Source organism: Thalia democratica, chromosome 1 (assembly GCF_965202585.1).
Source record: "Thalia democratica chromosome 1, ktThaDemo2.hap1.1, whole genome shotgun sequence".
Classification (NCBI taxonomy): Eukaryota; Metazoa; Chordata; class Thaliacea; order Salpida; family Salpidae; genus Thalia; species Thalia democratica.
The window spans coordinates 68266998-68292459 of record NC_139165.1 but is presented as its reverse complement, the minus strand read 5'-3'; the positions used below and the strand labels follow the sequence as shown (position 1 = coordinate 68292459).

The 25462-nt window shown below is 26.0% G+C and overlaps 2 protein-coding genes across 2 annotated transcripts; one reads left to right on the top strand and one right to left on the bottom strand.

Moving 5' to 3' along the window:
• The first annotated feature begins 875 nt into the window (after positions 1-875).
• Positions 876-1919, top strand: LOC145838256 (uncharacterized). Its single transcript, XM_082945822.1, has one exon. The coding sequence runs from the start codon at positions 876-878 to the stop codon at positions 1917-1919; it is 1044 nt and encodes a 347-aa protein (XP_082801948.1).
• Positions 1920-12135: 10216 nt separating this feature from the next.
• On the bottom strand, positions 12136-24296 carry LOC145837857 (solute carrier organic anion transporter family member 2B1-like). The gene is made up of 12 exons (XM_082945362.1): positions 23867-24296; positions 23487-23627; positions 22927-23291; positions 22442-22658; positions 21742-22247; positions 21255-21422; positions 18235-18439; positions 17876-18011; positions 16995-17222; positions 16471-16518; positions 15594-15743; positions 12136-12466 (listed from the first exon to the last, which is right to left on the bottom strand). Exons 1-12 carry the CDS (start codon positions 24286-24288, stop codon positions 12335-12337), a joined length of 2718 nt encoding a protein of 905 aa, XP_082801488.1. The 5' UTR covers positions 24289-24296; the 3' UTR covers positions 12136-12334.
• Between the last annotated feature and the right edge of the window lie 1166 nt (positions 24297-25462).

Sequence of the window (25462 nt, the reverse complement as noted above, 5' to 3'; positions counted from 1 at the left end):
TTTTTTACTATAATTTATTTTTACTAGTTAATCTAGTAACTGTTTTTAATGAGTATATAATTTTTTGCAATCTTACTTTCAATACTAAAACACTTTAAAATTTTATGCTCTTTTTCTGCATTGAGGTATCTTTTTGTTTAAATGCAAGAAAAACTATGTTTAATTAACTTTTTATTTTATTTATTAGTTGCACATTTAAATGTCCATTTGTAATAAAGTATTAACTTTCTTTTGATGTCTTCTGTTTAAGTGGCCTAGGTTTTTATGCCTGAGTCAAGTTTAGATAAAAGGAGTGTAAAACTAGCATAACAATTACTATCTGGCTCTATGCTTGGGTGATTATAGCAACTAAGATTAGAACATAGTATTTGATTATTTTTGAACAAAAGTTATTTTTATTGCTTTTGTGTTTTGTACTATTTCATAGAAACTTTCCTAGCTTATGCTTATTTATTACTGCTTTCTTTAGAAAACATTAGAAAAATTATTTTTAGTGATCACTTTATTTATGTTATTGTTCAATATGTTGTAGCATTAATTATATACTAACTATTTATTCCAAAGATAAACTTTTGTAAAATAGTTTAAAGATGATAGTTTTGATAAAAAACCGACTAAAACTGGAATACAGTCTCTATAATTTTATTAAAAAAGAAACTAAGTGTCATGATCAAGACGTTAAAAGTTATCCAAGTGGTGTGCGACTCAATATAACCTAAATGTTTTTTTGTACACCTGGTCTTAGGACCAAATATTTTGAGCGTCTTTTTGTCTTTCAATAAACTATAAAATATAACTACATCCCTATAAACTAGCTTAATTTTTTTTTTAGATATGAGATTAACTTAATTTTTCACACGTTTTTAGGCGTTTTGATGTCACGAAAAGAAACTAATTTTGTTCGTTTGCTTCATGGTAAAACAAAAAATCTCAAACTAGCTGGAAAGAAATTAGATGCCATCCCAGATTCAATAGGTGTTCTTCAAAGTTTATCTTCTTTAGATGCAAGGAACAATAAGCTTTCAAGTTTACCAACTACTATACAGCTGTTGAACAACTTAAGATGCTTAAATCTTGGAAACAATAAGTTTGAAGCTGTACCTAATGTTATTTCTAAAATTTCAACTTTGCAAAGAATTTTTTTGTATTCAAACCCTCTTGCAGATATAAGCGGTTTGTGCTCAAAAAATTTAAGAGAACTCACTACACTAAATTTAAGAAATTGTTTTTTAAATATTATTCCAAAACAAATTACTTTACTTAAATCTTTAGAAGTCTTAGTATTAAGTTTCAACAAGTTAGAAGTTCTTCCTGAGGAGTTATTTGAGTTAAAAAAATTGAAAGAACTTTTGTTAGACAACAACAGTTTAGAAGTTTTACCAAATAATATTGGCAATCTTATTCTTTTAAGAAAACTATTACTACCCCACAACAACGTAGTTGTGTTACCAGAGTCTATAGCAAATTTAAAACATCTTGAAGTACTTGATATTGGATGTAACTGCGTACAAATACTACCTACAGCAATCACATCAATGTTCTTAAATGAGCTTTATTGCGAACACAATCCTCTACTCGAAGAACAGCCTGTAAAGTCAAGTGAAGAACATGAAGTCTTTTCTCTAAAAGAAATAAGCGCCCGTTTCATCATGAAAGAACTCAAAAAAATTAATTCTGAAGTACGTTTAAAAATTAAAAACTATCCTGATATAATTGAACAGCTCAGTTCTTCAATCAAATGTGAGGTATGTCAACATCCATTTATATACACTTGGCTCGAGTGTGTTAGATTTATCAAAGTCAGTGAATTGAAAATAAAAGTTTGTTCTGTTCAAGTCATACCTCAAAAAGTTTTTTTATGTTCGTACAATTGCTTTAACTCTTCAGGTCATAATTTGTATGGTATTGCATTTAATTAGCGAAAATCGACTTAATTTCATTGCTTTTTTACTGCTATACTTACTTTAATAATATAGGTTATCACTATTGCAAAGTATTTTTTTGTATTTTGCAAATATAATTTCAAAAGCATTATATTAGAATTTTTTGACATATTGGCATAATTCATTGAAAAAATTTTTTTTTTGGCATATTAAGTAGTCATATATTTTCTTTGTTATATATTTTACTAAAATTTTTATTTATTTTAATGAACTAAGTAGAAATATGCAGATCATTTACTCAGATTAAGAATCAATTTTTTTTTAAAGTCACCACTGTATACTAAAATAACACTGTATAATAAACACTGTGCTTACTCAAAAATGAAATTATTTTTATCTAGGCCATGTCTGAAGTTGATGCTATGTTTATAGCTAAAAGTACTATTTTTACATAGTTTTGTCACATAAAATCAATTAGATCTATTTCCTTTTATTACAATTTCATATATATTTTTAATTCTGTACTGGATTTACTAAGTTTTAGCTATCTGAAGCTATGAATACTATACTGTTTTATTTTTGTAAAATGTATAACGCAAAGTGTTGTTTTGTTAAAATTCTGAATTACGTTTTAGTCCATAAAGACTAATGTAGTGTTATTGTTGTGCTAAATTTGAATATTACAAAATATACCTATAAGAAAAGTATTAATTGAACTATTTTTCTTTTTTTTTACTAAAATATTTTCACTTACAATGATGTATAAGTTAGAATATATTGCAGTAAATATTAAGTAAGCAAATAATGTTTTTCTTTTGAAATAATAAGATATAAAAGGTAAATTTTAAATACAAAACATCTTAGAATAAATTTTAATAAGCTTTATAACGCTTCTGAATTTCTTTTTTTATTACTAAACTTAATACATGTTGTTTACGTAAAGTAGTTTAATACGAGTTTCGTTTATCACAACTATGATATTTTAGTTCAACTGTAATTTTTATAACTTCTGAGGAAAATTATATATTAACGTTGTTTTATGGTTTTCAAATAGGTTTTTGTATTTTGTATAACACAGCAATTAAAATATAAAGAATTCAACGCTAGAAATAGACTAAATTATTATTGCTATACACATTCTTTTTAGCGTCTAATTAGATCAGGGTTTCCCTAAGTGTTTCCTAAAGTTTACCCTTAAAGGCCATGACAGAAATTAAGGGACCATAAGCAGCATAGGGGGCATGAGCAGTAAAAGGAGTCATAGGGGAGCCATGAGGTCTTAATTTTAAACTTACAATAGATATTTTGGAGGTGATGATGAAAAGAAAAAAGAAGATCTTAGGCATTTTTAATGGTAGTTTTTTGAGATATCTTATTGGAAGGGGCCATAGCTTTTGAAATTACTTAAAAAGAAAATTTTTGAAAATAAAAGTTTGGCAAACCCTGATTTAGATGTTGAACTAACTTGAAATATTAAAATGTGTGAAATCAATTTTCGAAAAACTGTTTATTAAATTTGATTAATTATGTTTTTATAAAAAAAATAATATAATTAGTAAAAACTTTGTTTAAATTTATAAAATTTACCTTAAGTTATCATGATTTGTACCTGGGTTTCCCATATTGCCCTCTAAGTTGGGAAGTATTGGTTCAGACACACATTTTAAAAGATATATTAAACATGTTACTTTTAAGAATTTTATAAATACTTGTTGTCATAAAAACTGGTAAAAATCTTATCTTATGTTAAGATTATTAAGTAGTTATTTTTTTCTATTTTTTTATTAAATGTTAATATTTCTCATAAGATATACCTTTTATAAATATTTTGTTAAAAAAGACTTTTAAAAAACGAAAAAAAGTGTATTCTAACATTTTTGAATAAAATATAACTTGTTATAAATTTAAAAGTGTTTTATTAAAACTATATGTTATCAAATTATAATTGAGTGTTACTTACGTTTTTTTTTTGAAATATTTGTTTTCAAATTTTCATAGTAACTTTTTAATGATTTGGAGTAATTTAGTTGGAAATTTATATTTACACTAATACTCTGACATTTTCGCATGTTTTTTTGATAAACTAGTTAAAATATCCAATGTTTCATATAAAATTCTTTGAAGAAGTCACCGCAGTACTTGAATGTTAGCATAACTTTATATAAATTCATTTTACAAAAATTAGTTTGACTTTAAAATTATGTACATTCTTAACTATTTTTTTGGTAAATATAACATTAAGATAAAAAATTAAAAAGTTCGTTTATACACTCTATGAACTTGATTTTGATCATAAAATAACAAAAACTTTATCTTGAGTAACTGAAATCCACATAACAGATATGTATATATATATAATGTATATATTCCTTAAGAAAATAGATTACAGTAACCTCTCGGATCTTTACGCACTCGTGACGTTACGCACTCTCGTTTAGTTACGCATTTTAGAATTCTAAAAAATTCAAAAAATATTTTTTAATATTTCACAAATTAGGTTTATTGTATATTTTTAATTTAAAACATGTTTTTAAATGCTAACTCACCTCTCTATATCTTTAGGCTTTGTAAACTTATGTTCCTTGACTAATTGATAAACATTTAGTTATACCTCAGTATATCAGAAATTTTGTTAGCAATAAGAGATTAAATTAAGGTTCTTAAAGAAATATGACTGTGTTAAATAACTAAAGTATTAATGAGAGTTTAAAACACAAAAAAATAATACAGCACTCTTGTTCCATATCTTCTAGATCATATCACGAGAATAAACACTTAAAAAAGAAATCTAATGAAACTTCCTAGCAAAAAGTAGCAGTGATACTTAATAAATATAGAGCTTACACTTAACACAAATAAGTTTTTTAGTAAACATATCATATATTTTTCTACAAGCATTATTATTTTATATAAGTTTAAATCCTTTTTAAATAAATTTATAGTTTTATATTTGTTTTCATATTTATAAATAAAGCAAAAAGATTTTTAAAAGTGGGAAAATTCCCAGTCTGCTTTTAACTGGAAGTAATATCAAAAAACAGCCATTATAGTAAGTATATTTGGTACCTCTCGTATCTTTACGATCTCTCGTACCTTTACGCGTTTTTTCTGTGGACATAATGTGCGTAAATAAGCGAGAGGTTACTGTAGACATAATTTTCTAAATCTAAATTAACTCTTAGATCGAGGCCATTGAATCTGACTACACTATTAAAACAAGTGACAGCAAAAATTTATCATTTTTTTTACAATAATAAAAGTAAAAAACCGTTAAAATTTAAAATATTATGTCTGCAAAAACTAGGCAAAACAATTTTGTTTTTAGTCTGATGAAGTAATTGACACTCAATGACAATATTAGCAATCGTTTTCAATAATAAAAGTTTAATATTTTCATGTAAAAAATATTTAATTTCAAACATTAAAATATGTTTGTTGTTCAGAACGATGCCTAATTATTGCCGTTTTTTTATCAAATTTATTTATAAGTTTTTTAATTATCAATTGTTTGCAGGAAGTTCAATAAAAATAATAAAAAATGATGTTTTGTTAATGAAACTTTAATATGTATTTACAAAAAAACAGATTAGAAAATATAATTAATTTAATAAGCTTTTATGTGACAAAGCTTTATTCAAAAATGTTTACTTATAAACTACATCCGACTTATCAAAACAAAAAACAAATGCTTATCTACAGTGGTGTTTATTAAAGTGTGCACAGTTAATTTTGACAAACGTTTGTCTTAAAAGATTGCCTTTTCTTAATGAAAAAACTTTAAAATATTTCAACAAAAACAGTTTATTTACTGTGTTGATCAGTTTGATTGTTTTAACTTTTAATGAAGTTATACTTATGTAATAATCAATAACACTAGAGTAAATATGTACCAGCTTATATATCAATGTTTTATAACATACTTAAATTACATCAGGAAAAAAACTTAAAGTATTTTAATATAATGAAAAAATACTTGATAAAGTGTGCAATCAGAAACAAACTTCTTAATTTGATTGGTAAAGATAAAATTTAAGTATCTCAGTAGACTTTTTAACAATTAGTTTAGAGATTTAACAACAACGTTAAAACTAAAAAAAAATAAGTACGTTTTCTAAGTACTCGGTTATGTTTATGTAAATTAGACCTACGGTGAGTTCTAGTTATTCACTTATATATGGCATGAATCTTTTAAAAGTGACTTTGAAAATTTTCCAGCTAGTTTTAAAGTTAGTGATCAGCTAAAGATATCAATACTTTATTAAGGTTATTAATATAAAATTTTACAGCAGAAGAAGTAAAATGGCAGATATTAGTTATGTAAAACAACATAATTAAAGCTTTTTGTAATCTTTGCTAAAGCCTTTTAATGTAATGCTATATACAGCTCTAGCTCTTAAATAAGTAAACGGTTTCAAAAAGATACATATGGAAAAACAAGAGGACTATCTAAAGTAGAGTTGTTTTGTGAAAAGACAATATTTTTTTTAAAAGCAGTTGAAAAAATCTTTCAATGATGACTTTTCTCGTATGAATAATAAAGAAATTTTTTGTTCCGATTGTATCACAAAAAAGGAATTTTTAGTAGCTGTAAGTGGTTCATATAAAATGAATTGCATTAAAACTCCAAATTTAATTGATAATTTTTTATGGTTATTATTTTTCTAAACGATAGGTAACTGTTAACGTAGTTGAAAGCATACTGGACGGGCAAAACCTACATAAAGTTTTGTTCAGCAGAGGTTTGTTTCTAACTAAAGTAGTCTTCCTAATGTTTATGTTAGAAATAGCACATTTTTTAAATAAAGTTTTATTGAAAGTATTATTAATTCTGATGCTTTTAATGAGAAAAAGACAACTCTAATAAAACTAAAAGTGAAATGCAGTTGTGTTTGTCAGTAGTAGTACATAAGGCGTGTTTGGGGTTTTTGAAAAAGGTACAGAACCTAAGTATAACCAATTGAGAAGATATTAGATATACTAGTAGTCAGCTTTGGATAAAACCTCCTGCTGTAAAAATTATTGTTATAATTTACAAATTGAAAAAATATTTTTTTTTGGTAAAGTATTTCGATTTCTTGCAACATTCAAAAGTTTATTTTTACAAAAATCTCGGCCCTTTCTGTTTTGTATGTTTTATAAAGTTAAAGTAAACGAAGTTAAGTTAAAATAAACCTCATTATTTGTTTTTTTGCTTCGTTTGTGTCTTAGTCTGTTATAAACAACTGATTGTTTTATTTTTGTTGGTTATTTTATTATATAACGATTGAAAATAAAACTCATCAACATTATTTATTCTAAGTTTAAGAACATAGAATGCAATGTTAACTTAAATACAAAATTTTGATAAGTGTGTCAAATTTATTTATAATAAAAACTAAAATAACTTGGTTTAAATTGTAAAAAGTATTAGTATGAAATAAGCACTACTTTTGTAGCTAAAACTAGTTAGTTTTTAGTTTTTTTATGTACAAATATTTTTATCGAATGGTAATATAAAACTAATCTTTAAATTAATTAAGTTGTACAAATTAATAGTCTCAAAATTCCTTACGTCTACTTCATTTTGGTGGAACTATTATAGTACTTAGTCAAATTAAAAGCCAATCGTTAGTACAAATTCTATTTTGTTTATACTTGTATTAATATTATTTTTTATTGAACGAAAATAAAAGCGCTCAAATATTTGGTCTAAGGACCTGGTGTACGAAAAAACCTTTCGGTTATCGAGTCATACACCAGGATACAGTTTAAAGTCATGTCCAGGACAAGATTATAAACTACCGTTAAATAAAAGACGCGATTTTGTTTAATAAGTACTTTGTGTTGATTATAATAAAAAACCTAAATATATTGCTTTTTTTTTCTAACATTACGTATTGAATAACTTATACAATTGAATTTCTGTACCTACAATAACAAATTCAGTGAATTTAAATTCTTACAAAAAAACTGGACAAAAAGAAACAAACATACTTGAGTTATTGATAGAAAATTAAACCCGTTTACGAAAACTATATATTTATACGAAAGCTATATGTATATTGTATATATTTAAGAATCTTTTATTCAAAAAATATTTATTTTTGTTAAAAAGTTTAATTTATTAATCAGTTAATAAACAGATTCTGAATATTAAACTAATGCTAATTTAAAGCTAGTGTACGAAGGTACAAACAGGGTACGAAGTGTACAAACAAAATTCTTTAGCTAGAAAAGATAGATAAGCAATTACTAATATTGAATAGATATAATTAAAAAATGTTTTGATAATTTTAGAAAAAATAGCTATTTTCGTCATAAGTGAAAATATTTTTTTAAATTTTAGAAAAATACAGTTATATTTTGTTTTAATAAAAGGATTTTTTTAATTATTTTATTAAGTTTAGATATAAAATAGTATTTATACCTTGAGAAAAGAAAAGTTAAAGAAAATAATATAATATCATGTTTTGTTTTACTTCGTTATTATTCACAGTTTAACCAATTTTTGTTTTGTTACTACCACAATAAAAGTTAGAATAACTTTAAACATTTAGGAAAAAAAAAATATTTTATTTTATTTTGTTAGTTTATTTATAAACAAAATTTAACTAATTCCTAGATATCTTTAAAATATTTTGCTTTTATGTTTCAGTTTTGCATTGTATGCTTATAAAATTATTACTAAGATCTTACCATGTTTTAACTTATACTATCTTTTGTTTTGAAGTCTAAAATTTTCTGTATTTTGATCGAAAAAAACAGCCTTTTTAAAGTTTTAAAAGCTGTTGTTATTACGTTATTTTAGAAAATGTAATTAAAACAACATTGCTCAAATTAAGCAAGCTGTTTCTAAAAACTTTTAAAATTTAAATTGTCCTCTTTTAGCAATTTAGGCACACATTTTAATCTGTTTAGTAAATGGTCAGTAGCTTAATAAGTTATAATTCTAGTTAAAACAATTATTAGCTTGATGTAAAATAGTTGAAAAGATATTGAAAATAAAGAAGTTATTTCACTTACAAATTGTTGTTTTCGTATAAAATTTAAATTTTTATAAATTGTTAAGCAATATCTTCGTCTTTATAGTAGATAAATGGAACATACAACTTAATTATATTTAAGTGCAGTGCTTACAGATACATGCAGTTGATAAATTGGAAGGCTGGAATTTTACAAACACATCATTGAAACCGCTAATTATTTTCCATTTTAAATGGATCTACAAGCTATCTCCTTCTTTTATGTTTACAAGCGGCTTGTTTAATTTTTTAATCGGAAAGCATGCTGTGAGTAATTGACAAGCCGCTGTATGAAAGAACACCGCTGAAGTCTACAGTACCTTGGATAATGCTCTTTTGGCTGAGTTTCATGGCTTGTTAAGTTGATTGAACTTTAACAGAATTATGCAGTCGTTGATGACATACAAGCCGCGTTTGCTGTCTTAAATTTCCGCAATTTGCGCTTTAATTTTTTATAGCTTCGGATACACACATCACCTGTGGGAAGGCTGAATGAATTTAAGCGTAAGTGAAAAAATAAACTTGTAAAGACATCTTAAGCTAAAGAATAAAGTTAAGTGATTCTATACAAGTATTTTTTAGAGTTTTAGTTTTAAATATTGGCCTTAATTTCGAAAAAAAACGAGTTTTTGAAGTTATATGCTTAATTTTTTAGCTTATTCAGACATGTCTGCTTCTTTTGTTTTATCAAAAAGTTTTCAAAAGAGCGTTCTTTGATTTATAAATTATATACTATTATGCACAAAAGTTCACACAAAAATAATGTATTTGTACGAAAAGCTTTACATTTAAAAACATAAAACTAGTAGCCAAAAAAGATTTTTAAGCATAAAAAATTGACCGTTATACAATGGCTTTTTAGCAGCTTTTCGAAGAAGTAAATTGTTAAAGTAAAAACTAAATCTTTTAAGAACTAGGTTCTAGATTTCTCGTGCTTCCATTTTTATAGAATGTTTATAAATCTTTTGTTTCTACATTTTATATATATACTATTAATTTAACAAAAAAAATTTGATCAATAGTGCTCGAAAAGTAAAATTGGATCTAAATATCTATTTAATTATATAACAAACAACAGTCTTATACAGCCGTTTCGTATATGAGATATTTTATAGTAGATATGGCTCATATACGAAATGGCTGTATAAGACTGTTACTTGATAAATAAATATATATATAGTTTCATAAGAGGATTCTACTCACATACTTATATTTTATTAACTTGTTAAGTAGGTTTGAATTAAAAAAAAGACTAATTAGAAAAAATGAGTAAAATTTTACAAAATTTTATTTTCAGTTATAAATTTTTTTATATGTAAACGATAAAACTTTTAAAGACAAACTTGTTTATGAAGTTAAAAAGAAGTATTTTGATAGAAGTATCGTTTAATAGTATAAAGTAAACAGTTTAACTTGGTTTACTTTAAGTTTGTTTTATAATTACATGTTTGTTCTCAAGTAAAATAACATACTCTAATAATTAATAACTAACTAACATAAATAACTAACTCTTATTAAAAGTTAAAAAGTTTAGTTTTAAAAGACGAAAACGAACGGAGCTACCAAGTTTCACGAGCAAATAGTTGTTTCCAAAATTTTTACCTTTAATTGACTTATATAACTTAAAAACAACTGGAGGTATTCAAAATAAAACCACTTTGAACAAAAACCACCATCAAACAAGTTCAATTGAAAGTACCTCAAACAAAGTAGCTATAACAATTAAATTTTTAATTTAAGGCCAATTTGGGCTTGTTTAATGTTAATTTTTGCACTTTATTTGACTCTTTTGATGCTAATTGATAATTTTTTAATTAAAACCAAAGTAAGTCACAAAAGGTACAATAACAAAATTTCTATTCGTTGTTACATTTTAATCATTCTTAGTTAGTGTTTTTAGTAATTTATCATATTCTTTAGTCTCTTACAAATACAGAAACAAAATAAAATGAATTTTTAATTAATACACGTAACCACGATTTCATTTTATTTTGAGATTTAATACTTTTAGCAAACAACTAAAAGCGAAGCTTTTAATTAATAGAGATATAAAATTTATCAGTCAGTTAAAGTATTTACTAAAACTATCAAGTTCAAGGCTACAGGTAAAACTATGTATTAATAATTAAAATTATTTTAACGTTTATGACTGAGAAAGTAACAGTTGAAGTAAATAATAAAAAAAAAGGACGAGTTAAAAACTTACAACAATTCATTCACTTCACTATTTTTTTTTTATTGTGTGTAATCTTTTTTATACTTTTACTAAAACAGTAAACAAAAAATAATAGATTTATACTGTGAATGTTTTTTAAGTAATACACAATACAGTAGTACTATACGAAAGTAAAAGTTTCGTATTCATTTTTTTGGAAAATTATGAAAAATTAGAAATAGCAATAGGAATTTTTATAAAAGGAAAGTTAAGTAAACTAAAATTAGCTTTCATAAAACATATTAAAAAGTTATAATTCAAACTAGCTTATAGATTAAAAAAAAGTCATGTATGTAGAAGATAGATGTTTGTAATAGAAACGTTTAATTGTAAAAAAAAACAGATAAAAAATGATTATTTCATAAGCAAATATAAATAAGCAACATCAACAACAAAAAATAAAAAAATAAATTTATTTTGTGCTTAGAATAACTTGTTAAAAAAAAAAAAGTAAGACTGCTTCCGCAAACACCAATAAATTTAGTGTATTAAAAAGCTTCCATTAATGGTGTTTAAAATAAAATTTTATGTAAGCATGTAAAAATTTAATAATATTAATTAAAGAAAGCTGAAAAATAAAAAAAATCTGATTTTGTTGCAATTAAAAATTACAATGGATAATGAAATCAATTTTCAAGAAAATAAGTAGCGTTAATACAAAAGATTCAAACGTTAGAAAATGTCTAATTTTTTTTTTAAATTTAATTTAGAATTTAGGTAAATAGTAAAACGAATTTAAAATAAAAGCTGTTTCATTGGCATTAAGTATGAAAACTAATTGTAGTAAAAATTTGAAGTTAATAAGTATTAAAATAACTGTGTTTTTGTTACCTAAACAAAAAAAATTGAAACGTTTATTATAAAATCATTTTTGTTTTGAACGCTTATTGATAGTTTTGTTTATAACTTGTAAATAATCATTGACAAAAAAGTGTTGAAAAATCAAAATATTTAAATGAAAGTCGAAAAGTTTAACCTTATTTAAGTAAGTTGCTAGCAGTAATGTCAAGTAAACTATAATAACTAATTTGCGCATTCTTAAAACTATAATGAACTCACAAAAGTCTTATTTAAATAAAACGAAAATTAAAACAAAAAGCATTTATATTACGCTTTTAATTATTTAAATACTTTGCGACCAGCGCAATGAAAAAAAAAGTAAAAATCCAATAAAATAAGTAATAAGTTTAGATTCGTCGAATTTTTATTTTATGGTTCTTAAAACTCGCTTTTCTTCAACTTTCTTCTATTGTTTTTTTTTTATTTGTCACTGAAAAAATTGCTAAAGTGTAGAAAAAGCAGCCAAAAACAAGCTGAAGAACTGTGCAACCAAAAAAAGCTCGTCTTAATCCGTTTTTGTCGTACTTCTGTAAAAATAAAAAAGAATTTGAATCAAAATGAATAAATAATTTATTTTTTTTTAGTTTATGAACTAATTCATTATAGTTGTATTTATATCAAACAAGTTTTTAAAAGTTCTTAACAGTTAAAACATTTTTACATTTTTTTCCTAACTCCTGCCTAATTATTAAAACTTTTCAAAAATTATTAAGTTTTAAAGTAAGAAAAACAATAGTATAATTTGTTTCTATATTTTGATATAATTTAGTTTTTCCAAAACTAAAGTGTATGTCTTTGATCATATAGGTAAGTTTTTGAATACAAAAAGTATTGATACAGGAAACCCTCTTGATTAAGTAGATTTAAAGAAATAAAACAACCAATTTTATAAAATGATGTTTTTGAATATATGTGTTCAATAAGACGACTGAGTTTTAAATTTAATGTGTTCAATTGAAAAAGCTTGAAGTTTCAGTTTAATGTTTTAAATATTATAAGATTATTTTTTAAGCTAAGTTAAAGTCTATTTTGTCATTCCTCAAAGAAAAATAGTATATCTATACGATCAAAAAAAGGTCTTTTTAGTACTTATATCAAACAACACTATACTTTAAAGCAGGGTTTCCCAAACTGTTTTTCAAAAGGCCCCGTTTAAAATAAAATCAAAAAAGCTTTGGTCCCCACCAATAAGATTTTCTAAAAAACTACCACTAAAAATGCCTAAAACCTTATTTTTGCTTTTAATCATCGAGTAAAGAATATCTAGTATAAGTTTCAATTTATGACCTCATGGCCTTCCTGTGGCCCTATACTCCCATGTCCCCCTTTGGCTCCTTTGCTTCTTATGGCCCCCTAAATTTCTGTAATGGCCCAAGGAGGCCACTTGGCCCAGTTAAGGAATCCCTGCTTTAATGCATTTAATACAAATTGTATAAACTTTATTTTAGCTATTATTTGAAACAAGCCAGAGCTAAGTAGTATTAGTTTAAAAAGTTTATAAATTTACTAATAAGACAAATTTAAGAAAACATCATGAACTGCCTTTTGAATGATTTCAAATAAAACTAAAAACAAACAAACACAAAAACTTTATGAGTAAAAGTCTAGACCTTATATTTTAAATTTATTTTTTATCATTTTAACGTAAAATATATTCCATATTAATGTTACTAATTTAATGAAGCTTATTTTTTGTTCAGTGTTAAAAAAGCTTAAGAGGTACATTTTTTGATGACATTGCTAAACAAGCAAAAACCGCTTTTTGAGAACATTTTGTATGTCCAAAATGTCAAAAAGATATATTCATTTAGTAACTAAATTTTAAGTTTAGTTCTTACAAAAAGCTTTTAAATTATACCTTTTAAATGATAAATACTAAAAGAATACACAAATAAGTTAAATATGTCTTATTTGAATATGCTTTTAGATATTTGTTTAGTTTTTATAAAAAGAAAAAATAAACAGTATACAGTTTATTAAAGTTTTCAAATGTGTACAAGCTTAGCAACTAATATTAACTAAAAAGTATCTTATTTACTGCAAAAACATTCCTTAATTTTTTTTTTCGTTCTTAACTTTAAGTAAATAAACAAAAGACTTTAAAAGCTATTTACTAAAAAAACTATAAGTACAGCTATTTATTTTTATTTTTTTTAGTAAATTATTGTACTTAGGTAAATTTTATTTTTTTGTACCTAACTTTTAAATCACAATTTATGCTTATAGTTGTAAATAGCCCAGAATAAAAAGTAGCTATATAATTTGTTTGTAGTTTGTAATGATTGGTTCTAGCTTACGTTGTCGCAGGCTTTAGAAATCATCAGCATTACTTCAGTCACAAGCAATTGGTATTTCTACTTAATAAAATTTTCCGATCAATTATAGCGTTATTTCCGAACTGACGCAACTGGCTACGATTTTAATTAAGTAAAGGTTTACCACAACTAATGTTTTTAAAGGGAAAATCATGAGTATAATAAATAATGTAATAACTTTTAATGTGTTTATTTGTCTGATTTCAACAGTTGAAAATGTTAAGGAAGTATCAGTTTCCAATAAGATTTAAACACAGTATACTAGATAGTTTTAAAAAATTTATTTGAAAAGTTATTTTTTTTAATCACACAATTTAACAACAACTTTTGTATTTCTTAATTATTTCTTATTTCTAACACGTGTTTGTAACTTATTATAAGATAATACAACTGCTGTATTTCAATTTAATTATGAATTTTAGGGAAATTTACCTTAATACATGTCAAATAAAGGCGCATTAAAGGTAAGCACCCGTGTAGTTTTTATTTGTTGACTGTCATTATAATTTAACCTTTAATAGAAGAGTTCAATTGAGTAATACGCCTTTTAAGGAGTTATTTTTAAGATTGAATTTAAAGATTGAATTACACAATTACGAAACTGCGCAGTATAGTAAAATAATTACTAAACTTCAAAGTACAATAGATAGATTTTTTATAAGTGCAATCATTAGAGTCTACAAGATTTATTCTTACATTTTTACTTTTTAAAAGTACAAGTTTCTCAGATTTAAGAATAAATAAAAAATTAATTTTTAAAAATTTATAAGAAAAACCTTACGAATAAGAAAGGTAAGTTTTAGACGAATGTAGATATTTGCAATATATCTACGTTTAATTAAACTTACGACGATAAAATTCCTTAAAAACATAATAACTGATATTTTGAATATCTAGTAAACAAGTATATTTTTTGATACATAAATTATACTTTAACTAATACATTCAAAACATTTGGATAATTAAATTTGTAATTTTAATTTATACTATGATATTATATTAAGTTTTTAACGACTAACTCGGTAATTTTAATTACAATACTTTGCAGTCATGTATTAATTAATTAAAGACATGTAATTCTTACTTTATCAGATCAAAAAAAAAATATATACATAAGTATTAAGCTACTTAAAGTTTAACTTGTCGACTTATTAATCAAGTTTTAAACGATTAGTTAAGGACCATTAAAAGTGTGTAATAAAAATTTTATAATACAATTCCATTAAAGAACAAAAACTATTCGGTAATGAATAAAACAAAAAATTGAATATATCTAATAACTAAAACAAAAAAATGTTACTAACAGATATTACAATGATTTACGAAAAAAATGTTTAACCTCGCAATGATGAGCTTCACTTATCAATGAAGATGATTTACTTATTTTCCACTCTTTGCAAGACATGTCTATTGCATAGCCAACGTAAATGGGTGAAGGTATCCAAGCGAAAATTCGGGAAAACAATGTAACTATTCCGATTGAAAGTGACTGTATTTAATTTATTTTTTTGGGTCATTTTTGAGTAACGACAATAGAGATATGTTGTATATAACTTTAAACATTAGTTTCTCATGTATTTGATATATTTTAAGTTTTTCAAAAAAAAATTATAAAGGAGTAAGAAAAACGTAAATCTTTGTTTATTGAACGAAAAAAAAAAACGCTCAAAAAGTTTGGTCCAAGGACCTGGTGCACGAAAAAACCTTTTGGTTATCGACTCATACAATAGAACAGTTTTACGTCATGTCCAGGACTAAAAAATTGTTTTTAAACAGTACATTTTTAATTCATTGAAAAAAAAAAATTGTGAATTTTGTTATACATATAACAAATATTTAGAAAGTCAATAAAATTTATATCTGTTTTTTGATTTTAATTAATATTTCTTAATCCTATTTAGAAAACATAAAAAATCTACAGACTAACAAAAGTTTCAAAGAAATCGTTTAAAGGTTGTATGAAACTCAAGTTTTAAAGTTGTTTAATTATTACAAGAGACTAGTTCTCCTACCAAAGTGTTTTGCTATCCTTAAAATAACATCCTAATTCATAACACAAGTGTTTAGTTTATGTTTAATTTTAGCAAATTCAAGATTTATTCGGGTTCAAAACCTCAAGCACTAAAAGTTATTCACTTTCACTAAGCATTAATAAAAAAATGTGACATAATGTAAATTAAAAATGTAAAAACTAAAATAACAAAAGTAAACTTTACCTTATACGAGTTAACTTTGTTTTTATCATCTAGAATTTCAGTAGATTCCTTGAGTAAAATATTAAATGTTTTATTAAAGTAAAGTTGAGATAACATAAGAAGTACATATAGCTTAAGCATTTTTATCCAACAGCTTAAAGAACTACAAATAATACTTACGTACACATAAAATAAAAAGTGATAAGCTTTTAATTTTGACCAAATTTAATTTAGTTGAGATAAGTCGAAGTAAAAAAAATCAATACGGATCAACTATTTGTTTTACTCTAGTATACTTTTTTATCAAGAAATAGAATAAAAATATGCTTAATCGACGTTGCACTTGAATAAATTGAATGAAAACATAGAACGATTGTTCTAAATGGGTAAATTAGATGTGAATATTCAAAAAAATGTAAAACTAAAAAAAACAGTATATTTTTAATAAAAGTATTTATAGATACTTATTTTCTTTACAATATTCTTCTATGCACAACGTTTTAAACTATCAATGTAATAACTACTTAAAAAATAAACTAAAATACCTCTTGGTAGTTTCTGACATGTCTTAAAATTGCCATAGTAGAAGGAGTTGCTGAAAGTCCAGAAAACATGCTTGCCAGACCCATGAAAATAATAAAGTAAAACAGCATGGCTGTAAAACTATCATTTTTATCGAAACAAGCTCCGGCAAACACTGTTTTTTCAGATTCAAGTTCATTTTGATTGTTTGATGAGTTTCTTCGCAAAAGACACGAACAGTCAGTAAAAACCTGACAAGACAAAATATTGATTTATTCAATAGAAATTTATTATTTATTTTTATAATAGTAAATTTGTAAAGTGTTTGTTTTGTATTGTGCTTATTTAAGTTGATGTTGTATTGTAAAGGTTTTATGCATAGTAAGTTTGTTTATTGATAAAATGTTAAATATATTACAAGCCTTATTTTGATATACCTTATTAAATATGTGAAACGACTAAGTATAAAATAAAAATAGTTGTTAATAAGCTTATTCAAAATTGCAAGTAAAGATATGTAAAACTGATAAAATAAATGGTTGTGCAAAAAGAAATAACTTTTCTACTGTAGTTGTTAAAAACGTTATGCACGAAACGAACTTTTTTAATCATTTATAAGAGAAAAAAAGTTTATTTGATAGCGACCTTAGCTTAAATTGGCTAACTATATAAGAAGACCGTAAGTTTTACGAAAATGGATGAATAATACATAACTTCGCTTTAGAAAGAAACTTTCTAGGTTAAAAACTCTTGCTAAAAGTTTAGAGAAAAACTGAAAAGTTTACAAAAACTTAGCTTTAAGAAACGACTATTTTTAGCTTTTATATCTCTGCTTAAAAACTACATCAAAAGCAAAAGCGCATTGAATTTTGTCACTGATATTTCGATAGATAGGCAGACTTACGTAATTATCGGCTCTCATTTTTTTTCTTTTGCATCCGGCAGCACACGGCGATGCATACGTCACGTTGGTGATGACGTCGCAAACAGGCATGCGAAAGTTCTCTTCGCAGCCGCAGTTTGCCGAGCAAGAATCTGTTCTATTTGTAGTTTATAGTAAGTATGTTGTCATTGCTTTTGTAAAATAGTATTTGGGATGAAACCAGAAATAACTCTATAAAATTTTTTCAAAAGTCTTCTATATTTGTAATCACTTTACACCAAACTTTGTTGAGTTAAACAAAATTATTTTTATTATAAAAAAAAACTCTACTTTATTTAGTATTATAGATGTTTAGTAGGTAATTTCTAAAAACAAACTACCTGTTAGAGGTTTCTTCGTCTTCCAAGCTTATTGCTTGGACTGAACGGTTGCCTACAAAGAAGAAAAGAGTGACAGAAACAGCTAAGGTGATCAAAATTCCGAACAGAACAATGTACAATGTTTTCTTCACGTTCAAATTTCCTCTTCGGACCATCCAGCCACCTACTATGTTGCCAACGACTGCCATTGGTAAGTTTACTGAGCCTGTTGTGTTTAAAATGAAGCGTTAGATAATAAATAGTTTTAGCAACTCAAAACCAGTCAGTATTTCTTTGAAAACGCTAATGGGTTTTGATGAGTGAACAAAAGTAGAGAGCTAACTTAAAGTTTTAAATCCGCATTGGAAGTTTTAAGTTAGTTTAGTGATTTTTGATGAGGCAAGCAATTAGCTTTATCTGTTTATTTTGTGTGGTAAAGTTGAATAATATATTCAACATATGAAAAACTACAGTTTTACTTGTTTCAAATAAAATTCTAAACAGTGGTTTAATTTTTAAAAGAAAATATTTGTTCAATTAAAGAAACTTAAGATTTAAAAAGATAAAACATCAACAAATGATAAATAAAATAATCCGAAGTTAAAAATATAAGTATAACTTGAATTGTTTATTAAAACTTTAGTTTTATACTAATTTAACTACTAACTGAAAAATCATATGTTAACCTATTAAACATTACAGATTTCAAACAAATACTAAAACTTTACCACACTAATACAGTAACCTCTCGGATCTTTACGTACTCGTGACGTTACGCACTCTCGTTTAGTTACGCATTTTAGAATTCTAAAACTTAAAAATTTTTATTTCTTTTTATTGCACAAATTAGGTTTATTGTATATTTTTAATTAAAATTATGTTTTTTAATGCTAGGTCACCTCTTTATATATTTAGACTTTGTAAACTTATGTTCCTTGACTAATTGAAAAACAAATAGATATTAGTATATTAGCAATTTTGTTAACAATAAGAGATTAAGTTAAAATTCTAAAAGAAATATGACTGTGTTAAATAATGAAAGTATAATGAAATTTTAAAACACAAATAAATAATACAGCACTTTTGCCCTATATATGAATAAACATCTAAAAAACAAATCTATTAATACTTCCTAGCAAAAAGTAGCAGTGATACTTAACAAATATAGAGCTTACACTTAACACAAATCTCAATTGTTTTTTTAGTAAAAATATCACTAATTTTCATTTGACGCTTTTTCTTAGTTTAAGTTTATCTTCTGTAAAACAGCAAGCGTTGAAATTATTCGCACGTTGCCTTCAATTCTTTGTAATGCTCACCAGCACCAGTTACTCCTAAATTTTTCTTATACTTATATATTTTTGTTTAAAAGAAGAAATCTATTACAGCACCAAATGCATATTTTTGTAAAAGGCTATAAAAACAAATTTAAATATAGACACCACATCATTTCTTAATTCTAAGCAAATGCTTAATTATAAATTGAGTTTTCTAACTAGAATACAATTTAAATGTTAAGTGTCAAATAAGTCACTATAAATAAATAAAAAGAAAAAAAACTGCTTATTATTAAAATTAGTAAAATTTTTCTACAAGTATTATTATTTTATATAAACTTTAATTCGTTTTTTAATACATGTAAAGTTTTATCTTTTGTTTTTATATATATAAACAACATAAACAAATTGTTATAAGTTTAAAAGTCTCCAGTACGCTTTTTACTAGAAGCGTTATCAAAAAACAGCCATTATAATAAATATATTTGGTGCCTCTCTTATCTTTACGATCTCTCATATCTTTACGCACTTTTTCTGTGGACACAATGTGCGTAAATAAGCGAGAGGTTACTGTAATCGTTAAGTTGTTGAACTGTGACATATTAAAAAAAATATCAACTTATAATTTAATTCAAAATGATAAAGTTTAGTTTTAAAAGACGTAAATTTATCTAATACGTAAATTTATCTAATACGTAAAATACATAACAAAAATGTTGCAGTTTGCCTGTTTATCACATTTTCGTTTTTACTAATCAGCTTTGGAGTTAAATAAAACATGACTTGTAGAAATTTGTTATCTCTTGTTTACTCTTTAAAAGAGTGATAAGTTTAAGTGCTGTAAGACATTAACAAGATAAGGTTTTTTTTTCAAAAACAGGCCACCCATACAAAAACTTTAACGAGTTAATACTTAGCTAGAAAAAATTAACCTACGACGAAAACAAAGCTTTTAATTACGCTCATTTTCACCTAGTTAAGTGTAGGGAAAGTTTTAAATGAGAATTAAAAATGCAACCTAATCAAACTTTCACGCTATTCAGTCACATGTTCTACGAATGTGTTTTAGTCAAAGCACTATATTCAAACTATGAAATTAAAACACAACAGCACATTTGTGGTGTAGTATTGTAGATCTGAAATGCAAACAAAGCTGTTGTTATGATTTTACTGAACTATGTATTCATTATTTTTTGTTTCGAAACCATAAGTGCTATAGCTTTTTGCAAACTTTAAATCTTTACCGTGTGACTTTTGGCATAAAAAAGAAATATCTTGTTGAGTGTTTAGTCAGAAGGTAAACATTAAGTACTTACGTAACCGCTTCTTTGTTTGTTAAGTCACGAAAACAAATCTAAACCTCATATAATTTATGAATTTAATAACCTATGACTTTCTTTGAAATTATCAGACTGCTCATTAAAAAGTAAAACATTTTATGACTGTCATAAGAGAAAATATTTTGGAAGAATAAATTTGACTCACATTTTATGCTTAAAAAGTAAACATAACACCAAAAAAGTAATGTAAAATAAACGTAATCAAGAAATAAATGTAACTACACAATACTATGAAAATAATAAAGACAGCTTATTTTTACTTCTTTAAACTTCATAATAAATTTCGATTTTAAGTAGAATAATGTTCATTAAAAACGTTAATATTTAAATTAACTTTTTAAATGCATACTTTTTGATCATAGAGTACTAAAAAACAAATAGGCGATTTAAAACAGTTGTACAAAACAGTTACTTTTAAACTTACCGTTCAGCAAGTTTGCATAAGACGCTGATAATCCAAACTGGGTTTCCATGTATTTTGAAATGTAAGTGAAACACGCTCCAAGAAAACTTGTCAGGCAGACGAAACCGAGTGTTATGCACATAAAAACCGGGTCCTTCAGTACCTTGCGTAACGTTTCAAGAAAGCCTTCTGCGCCAAACAAGAAAAGTGTTATTTTGTAAACACGCTGTTTAAGTAGGCTTGAGTGACGTGCTAGTTCGTTTTTATGCTGTCATAAGTTGCATAACATTTCACTTGCCAAACTAATTATCGAACTTAAAATGTATCATTAAAAGTCTTTAATTACAAAAGTTACTTGTTTAGTTGTCAATCATAGCTTTTTCTCAAAACAGACTAAATTTATTAGCTAACATGTGTTTTTTAGAAAAAAAAACACGATTTATATTTACAGTATAATGTTTTTTATATTTCTTAGAACATAGTAGTTTTTGAATTAAAATTTTCTAACCTTCAAGGTTCAACGTTGATTTATCCATGGCCGTATCAATGCTATAGTAACTGCGCACGCTGAGACGTTTGTTTCTGTTCGCATCTTTAGCCCTTTGCTGTTTAGTTCTTCTCTGAACGGTCGGTGTTCTGGTTATTACAGGCGTCGAAACGCTTTTCACCACGTTCAAGCTTTTATTCTGCACGTTGAGCAGCGGCGTGTTGCCGTTGGAATTGTTGCACCACGACTTCGTGGCAGATATGCGATTTTTGCCGTCGATGTTGTTGTTTCCGTGCAACAGCTTATTTGTGAACATCAGTTCAGTGTGAAGGTCGTCCAGTTCCTGGCAGTGGTCCGTTCTGCTCGTGTACATTTCACCTTCGTCCGGAACTTTGAGATCTTCCAAACCGGGGTTTTCTTCTTCGTCTTCCGAGTGCACGATGGTCAGGCATTCCAGACACTTTAGGTAGCATCCGTTGTAGTTTTTTCTTCTTTTCGGAGGTTTTTCTTCTTCTTTATTTACTGACCTAAAAACAAATATAAGTTGCAGAAAATCAATGCTTAATAAATAGTAATTCTCTGTTATTCTTATAAACCCTGTAATAATAATTCTTATTTTCACAGAGCTTTACCAAATATATAGTAAAGTTTAAAATGTTAACCGTGTAAATGTACTCAAACCTCAGAAAAAAATTAAAAAAAAATCTGTTTTAATAGATACCTTGGAATAAAAAAAAGTGGTATGCTCATAACAAGTAAAAGCACTCCAGAAGCCAGGTAACCAATCCACCAAGCACCCACCCAATTAGTATCGGAAGGCTTGATGGCAAGCTGCTTGGCGTACTGCAATCTCGTCACATCTACCCACATTTTAGTTGTAAATGAACCAATAATGAACCCTATCGCGGGACCGAAAAGTGGTAAGGCTGATAAGATGCCTGTTGAAAGTTTAAAAAAGTTACTGATAATTGAAAGACTGCATTGAGTTTATTGTAAATAATTCATTAAAAGAAATTATCTGAAAACTAAAATATCAAAAAAGCATATTTAAATCTGAATATATTTTATCAACTTGAACGTTTAATGATTAGAATTGTAGAAAAAGTTTTGTAACTAAATTTTCAAGTTTGTAAGCTGTAACAATATATTAGACTTCTTATTGTAAAAAAAGCTTCGAGCTACAACATTGTTTATGTCACCACTAACTTATGTACATTGCAGAGTTTTCGGGCGAAGCGAAGTCGTCTATGAAAGCGACACCCAGTGGATGGAGCGGAGTGTGGCCCATCCCTTTTATTATGCTGCCAACAGCAATTAAAATGTAAAGCCAAGAATCGGTGTTTTCTTTTTTTGCGTAGTTTATCAAAGCTGAAGTTTCTGTAATGTTATTTGCATTATGTTGCTCAGTGCAGAGCTGCGGCACGAACTCGGCTGTTGTTTTGTTTTCCGTATTTGTTTTCAGAGAGCTTGGTATCGGAATCGGTTCGTAAGGCTCGCTGAGAAAGTGTGGTGTGGCGGACAGAAAGCTAGCAATCGACATCATTATTGCACCTATGGCTATTGCCCGTGGCCTGTTGGATTAATTAAACTTAAAAAAAAACGACCGTTTTGAAATTTTCAGACCAGGTACAAAACAAATACTTTTTAAAGTGTAAAAGTTATTCAAGTAAAAGGAGGGAAACTTTTTTGATAAAATTTTTTAAAATTAAAAAGACAGCATTTACGCTAACTTTGTTTTTGTAAATTATGATAAAAGAAAAAGTAACCTATGCCACTTAGATCCGTAATAGCTAACAAATAGTATAAGTGCTAAATTCCCAACGTGAAAACAACTTTGTAAAATTCCAATCTGGAATGAGTTCAGCTCATACCTTCTTTCTATTGAAGTCAAAGAACTTTTTCCGTAACTGTAAAAGTGTTAACTTTTTTAAATTTTCTATTTTTCAAATTTTATTTACAGTTTAGCTTGTTTTTATATTAAAGGGTAACTATTTGAACTTTATAGACAGAAGACTTACAAAAAAAATTAAGGTTATTTTTTTCAATGTTGTTTTAAATTCTAGGCTAATATTATTAGTTTTAAAAACATCTTATGAAATTGATCTTGAAAATAAGAAAATAAAACAAAGTATTCTTAGAATCTTACCCGCTTCCCATAACCTGTACAAGCTGTAACAAAGATAGTAAAAGTACAAACAGTCTCAGCTTTGAAAACCCATCCTTCGACTGAACATTTTGATTTTTATTAATCTGTCCTTGACACTCAATTTTAACTTTCGTTGCTTTAATATCGTGTTCCTGTTCCGTCATAGGAATAGTTGAAACCTCAGATCTGCTCGGAGTGACCTCAATCATGCCGGGTTTTATATCCGGACTCGAGCTTCTGCGACTTTTAGGTCCACAATCAGAACAAAGTTCGGCTGCTCGGAGGCTGGTAGATTTGCAACAGCTGCTGAACTTTGAAGAGAGATCATTTTTTAAATCTGGCTTCAACGGCAAGTTTTGCGCAGCTTTTAACAGTTCCATTTTGTCAGATCCATTTAAAAGTTGGTGGTCTTCTTTGGTCATGCTACACAAGTTACAACAAATTGCACTAAAATTTTCTGGAAAATAAAAACTTTGACGAAAGCAAAAAAAAAAAGGTTTGAATTGATTTCTACATCAACGCTCTGCTTGCTCAGTATTGATCGAATACTTAATATTCTGCGCTGCGTCACAAAGTTTGCGTAGCAGTAAAATTCTAAGAAAAGCTTTTTTTTTAAACTGGCGAGTTAGGTCATTAAAATTTAATTTTGATAATTTCACAGAATTTAACAAATAATATTAACGACTAGATAGATACACACTGTACTATAAAAAAATCATAAATGTGTAGAAATTTCTAAAGCTTCATCAGCATAAAAAAAAACTAAAAACTATAAGATTAATAAAGTATTTTTATTAAAGATTGATTTTAAACGCAACTAAAAACAAACACAAATAATTTTTTATAATTATAAACCTTTTTTTATATAAATAGTACAAGGTATGCTTATTAAACAAATTTAACTTAGTTGAGCATTTGTGTTTTGATATAAAGTCTTTTTATTTAATTTGACGTATATAAACTGTTTTAAAATTAGACATATAAATTTATAGCTTTTGATTTTACATGAAAATTTCAAAGTATAAGTAAGAATAGTTAAAAGTAATATATATATATAAATATATATATACATATATTATATTAAATTAACGTTATGCAATCGCCAAGATATTATGTAAAAACCTTAAGCAATATTCTTTTTTATACGAGTTAAACTGTTTATTAATGTTGTTGACAAAATGAAAATGACTATACTTTCTGTTTACAAAAAAATAAAAACCTTACAAACTGGTGCTTAGCTAAAAAAAGTTTAAGAGTTTTTGTAATATTGTGAATTTCAATCTATAGTAAAAAACTAAGTTGACCACCTAAAATATTGTGACTTGAAGATTATTTTGTGGAAATAGTGTAAATTACCAGCAAGCAAAATTAAGTTATAAATAAATAGATCACCGTAATTCAGTTGTTCATAACAATATAATTAAGATGGCTAGTTACAAATCATTTTTTTATAACTTTTAAGTAACTTTTTAAGAATAGAAGCGCTATAAAAAACTACAGCTAAACAAAAAAAAAATTGCAATTTTTCTCATGTTATAAACTTAATATACCTGTATTAATACTTTTGATATCACTTCTAAATCTTTAATATTTAAA

Coding starts and splice junctions, on each gene's coding strand:
- LOC145837857 (XM_082945362.1), bottom strand. CDS start 24,288: ATGACCAAAGAAGACCACCAACTTTTAAATGGATCTGACAAAATGGAA. Junction 22,248..22,441: donor CCACTTTTTTTTATTCCAAG/GTATCTATTAAA, acceptor ATTTGTTTTTAG/GTCAGTAAATAAAGAAGAAG. Junction 16,519..16,994: donor ATGTCAGAAACTACCAAGAG/GTATTTTAGTTT, acceptor ATTTTACTCAAG/GAATCTACTGAAATTCTAGA.
- LOC145838256 (XM_082945822.1), top strand. CDS start 876: ATGTCACGAAAAGAAACTAATTTTGTTCGTTTGCTTCATGGTAAAACA.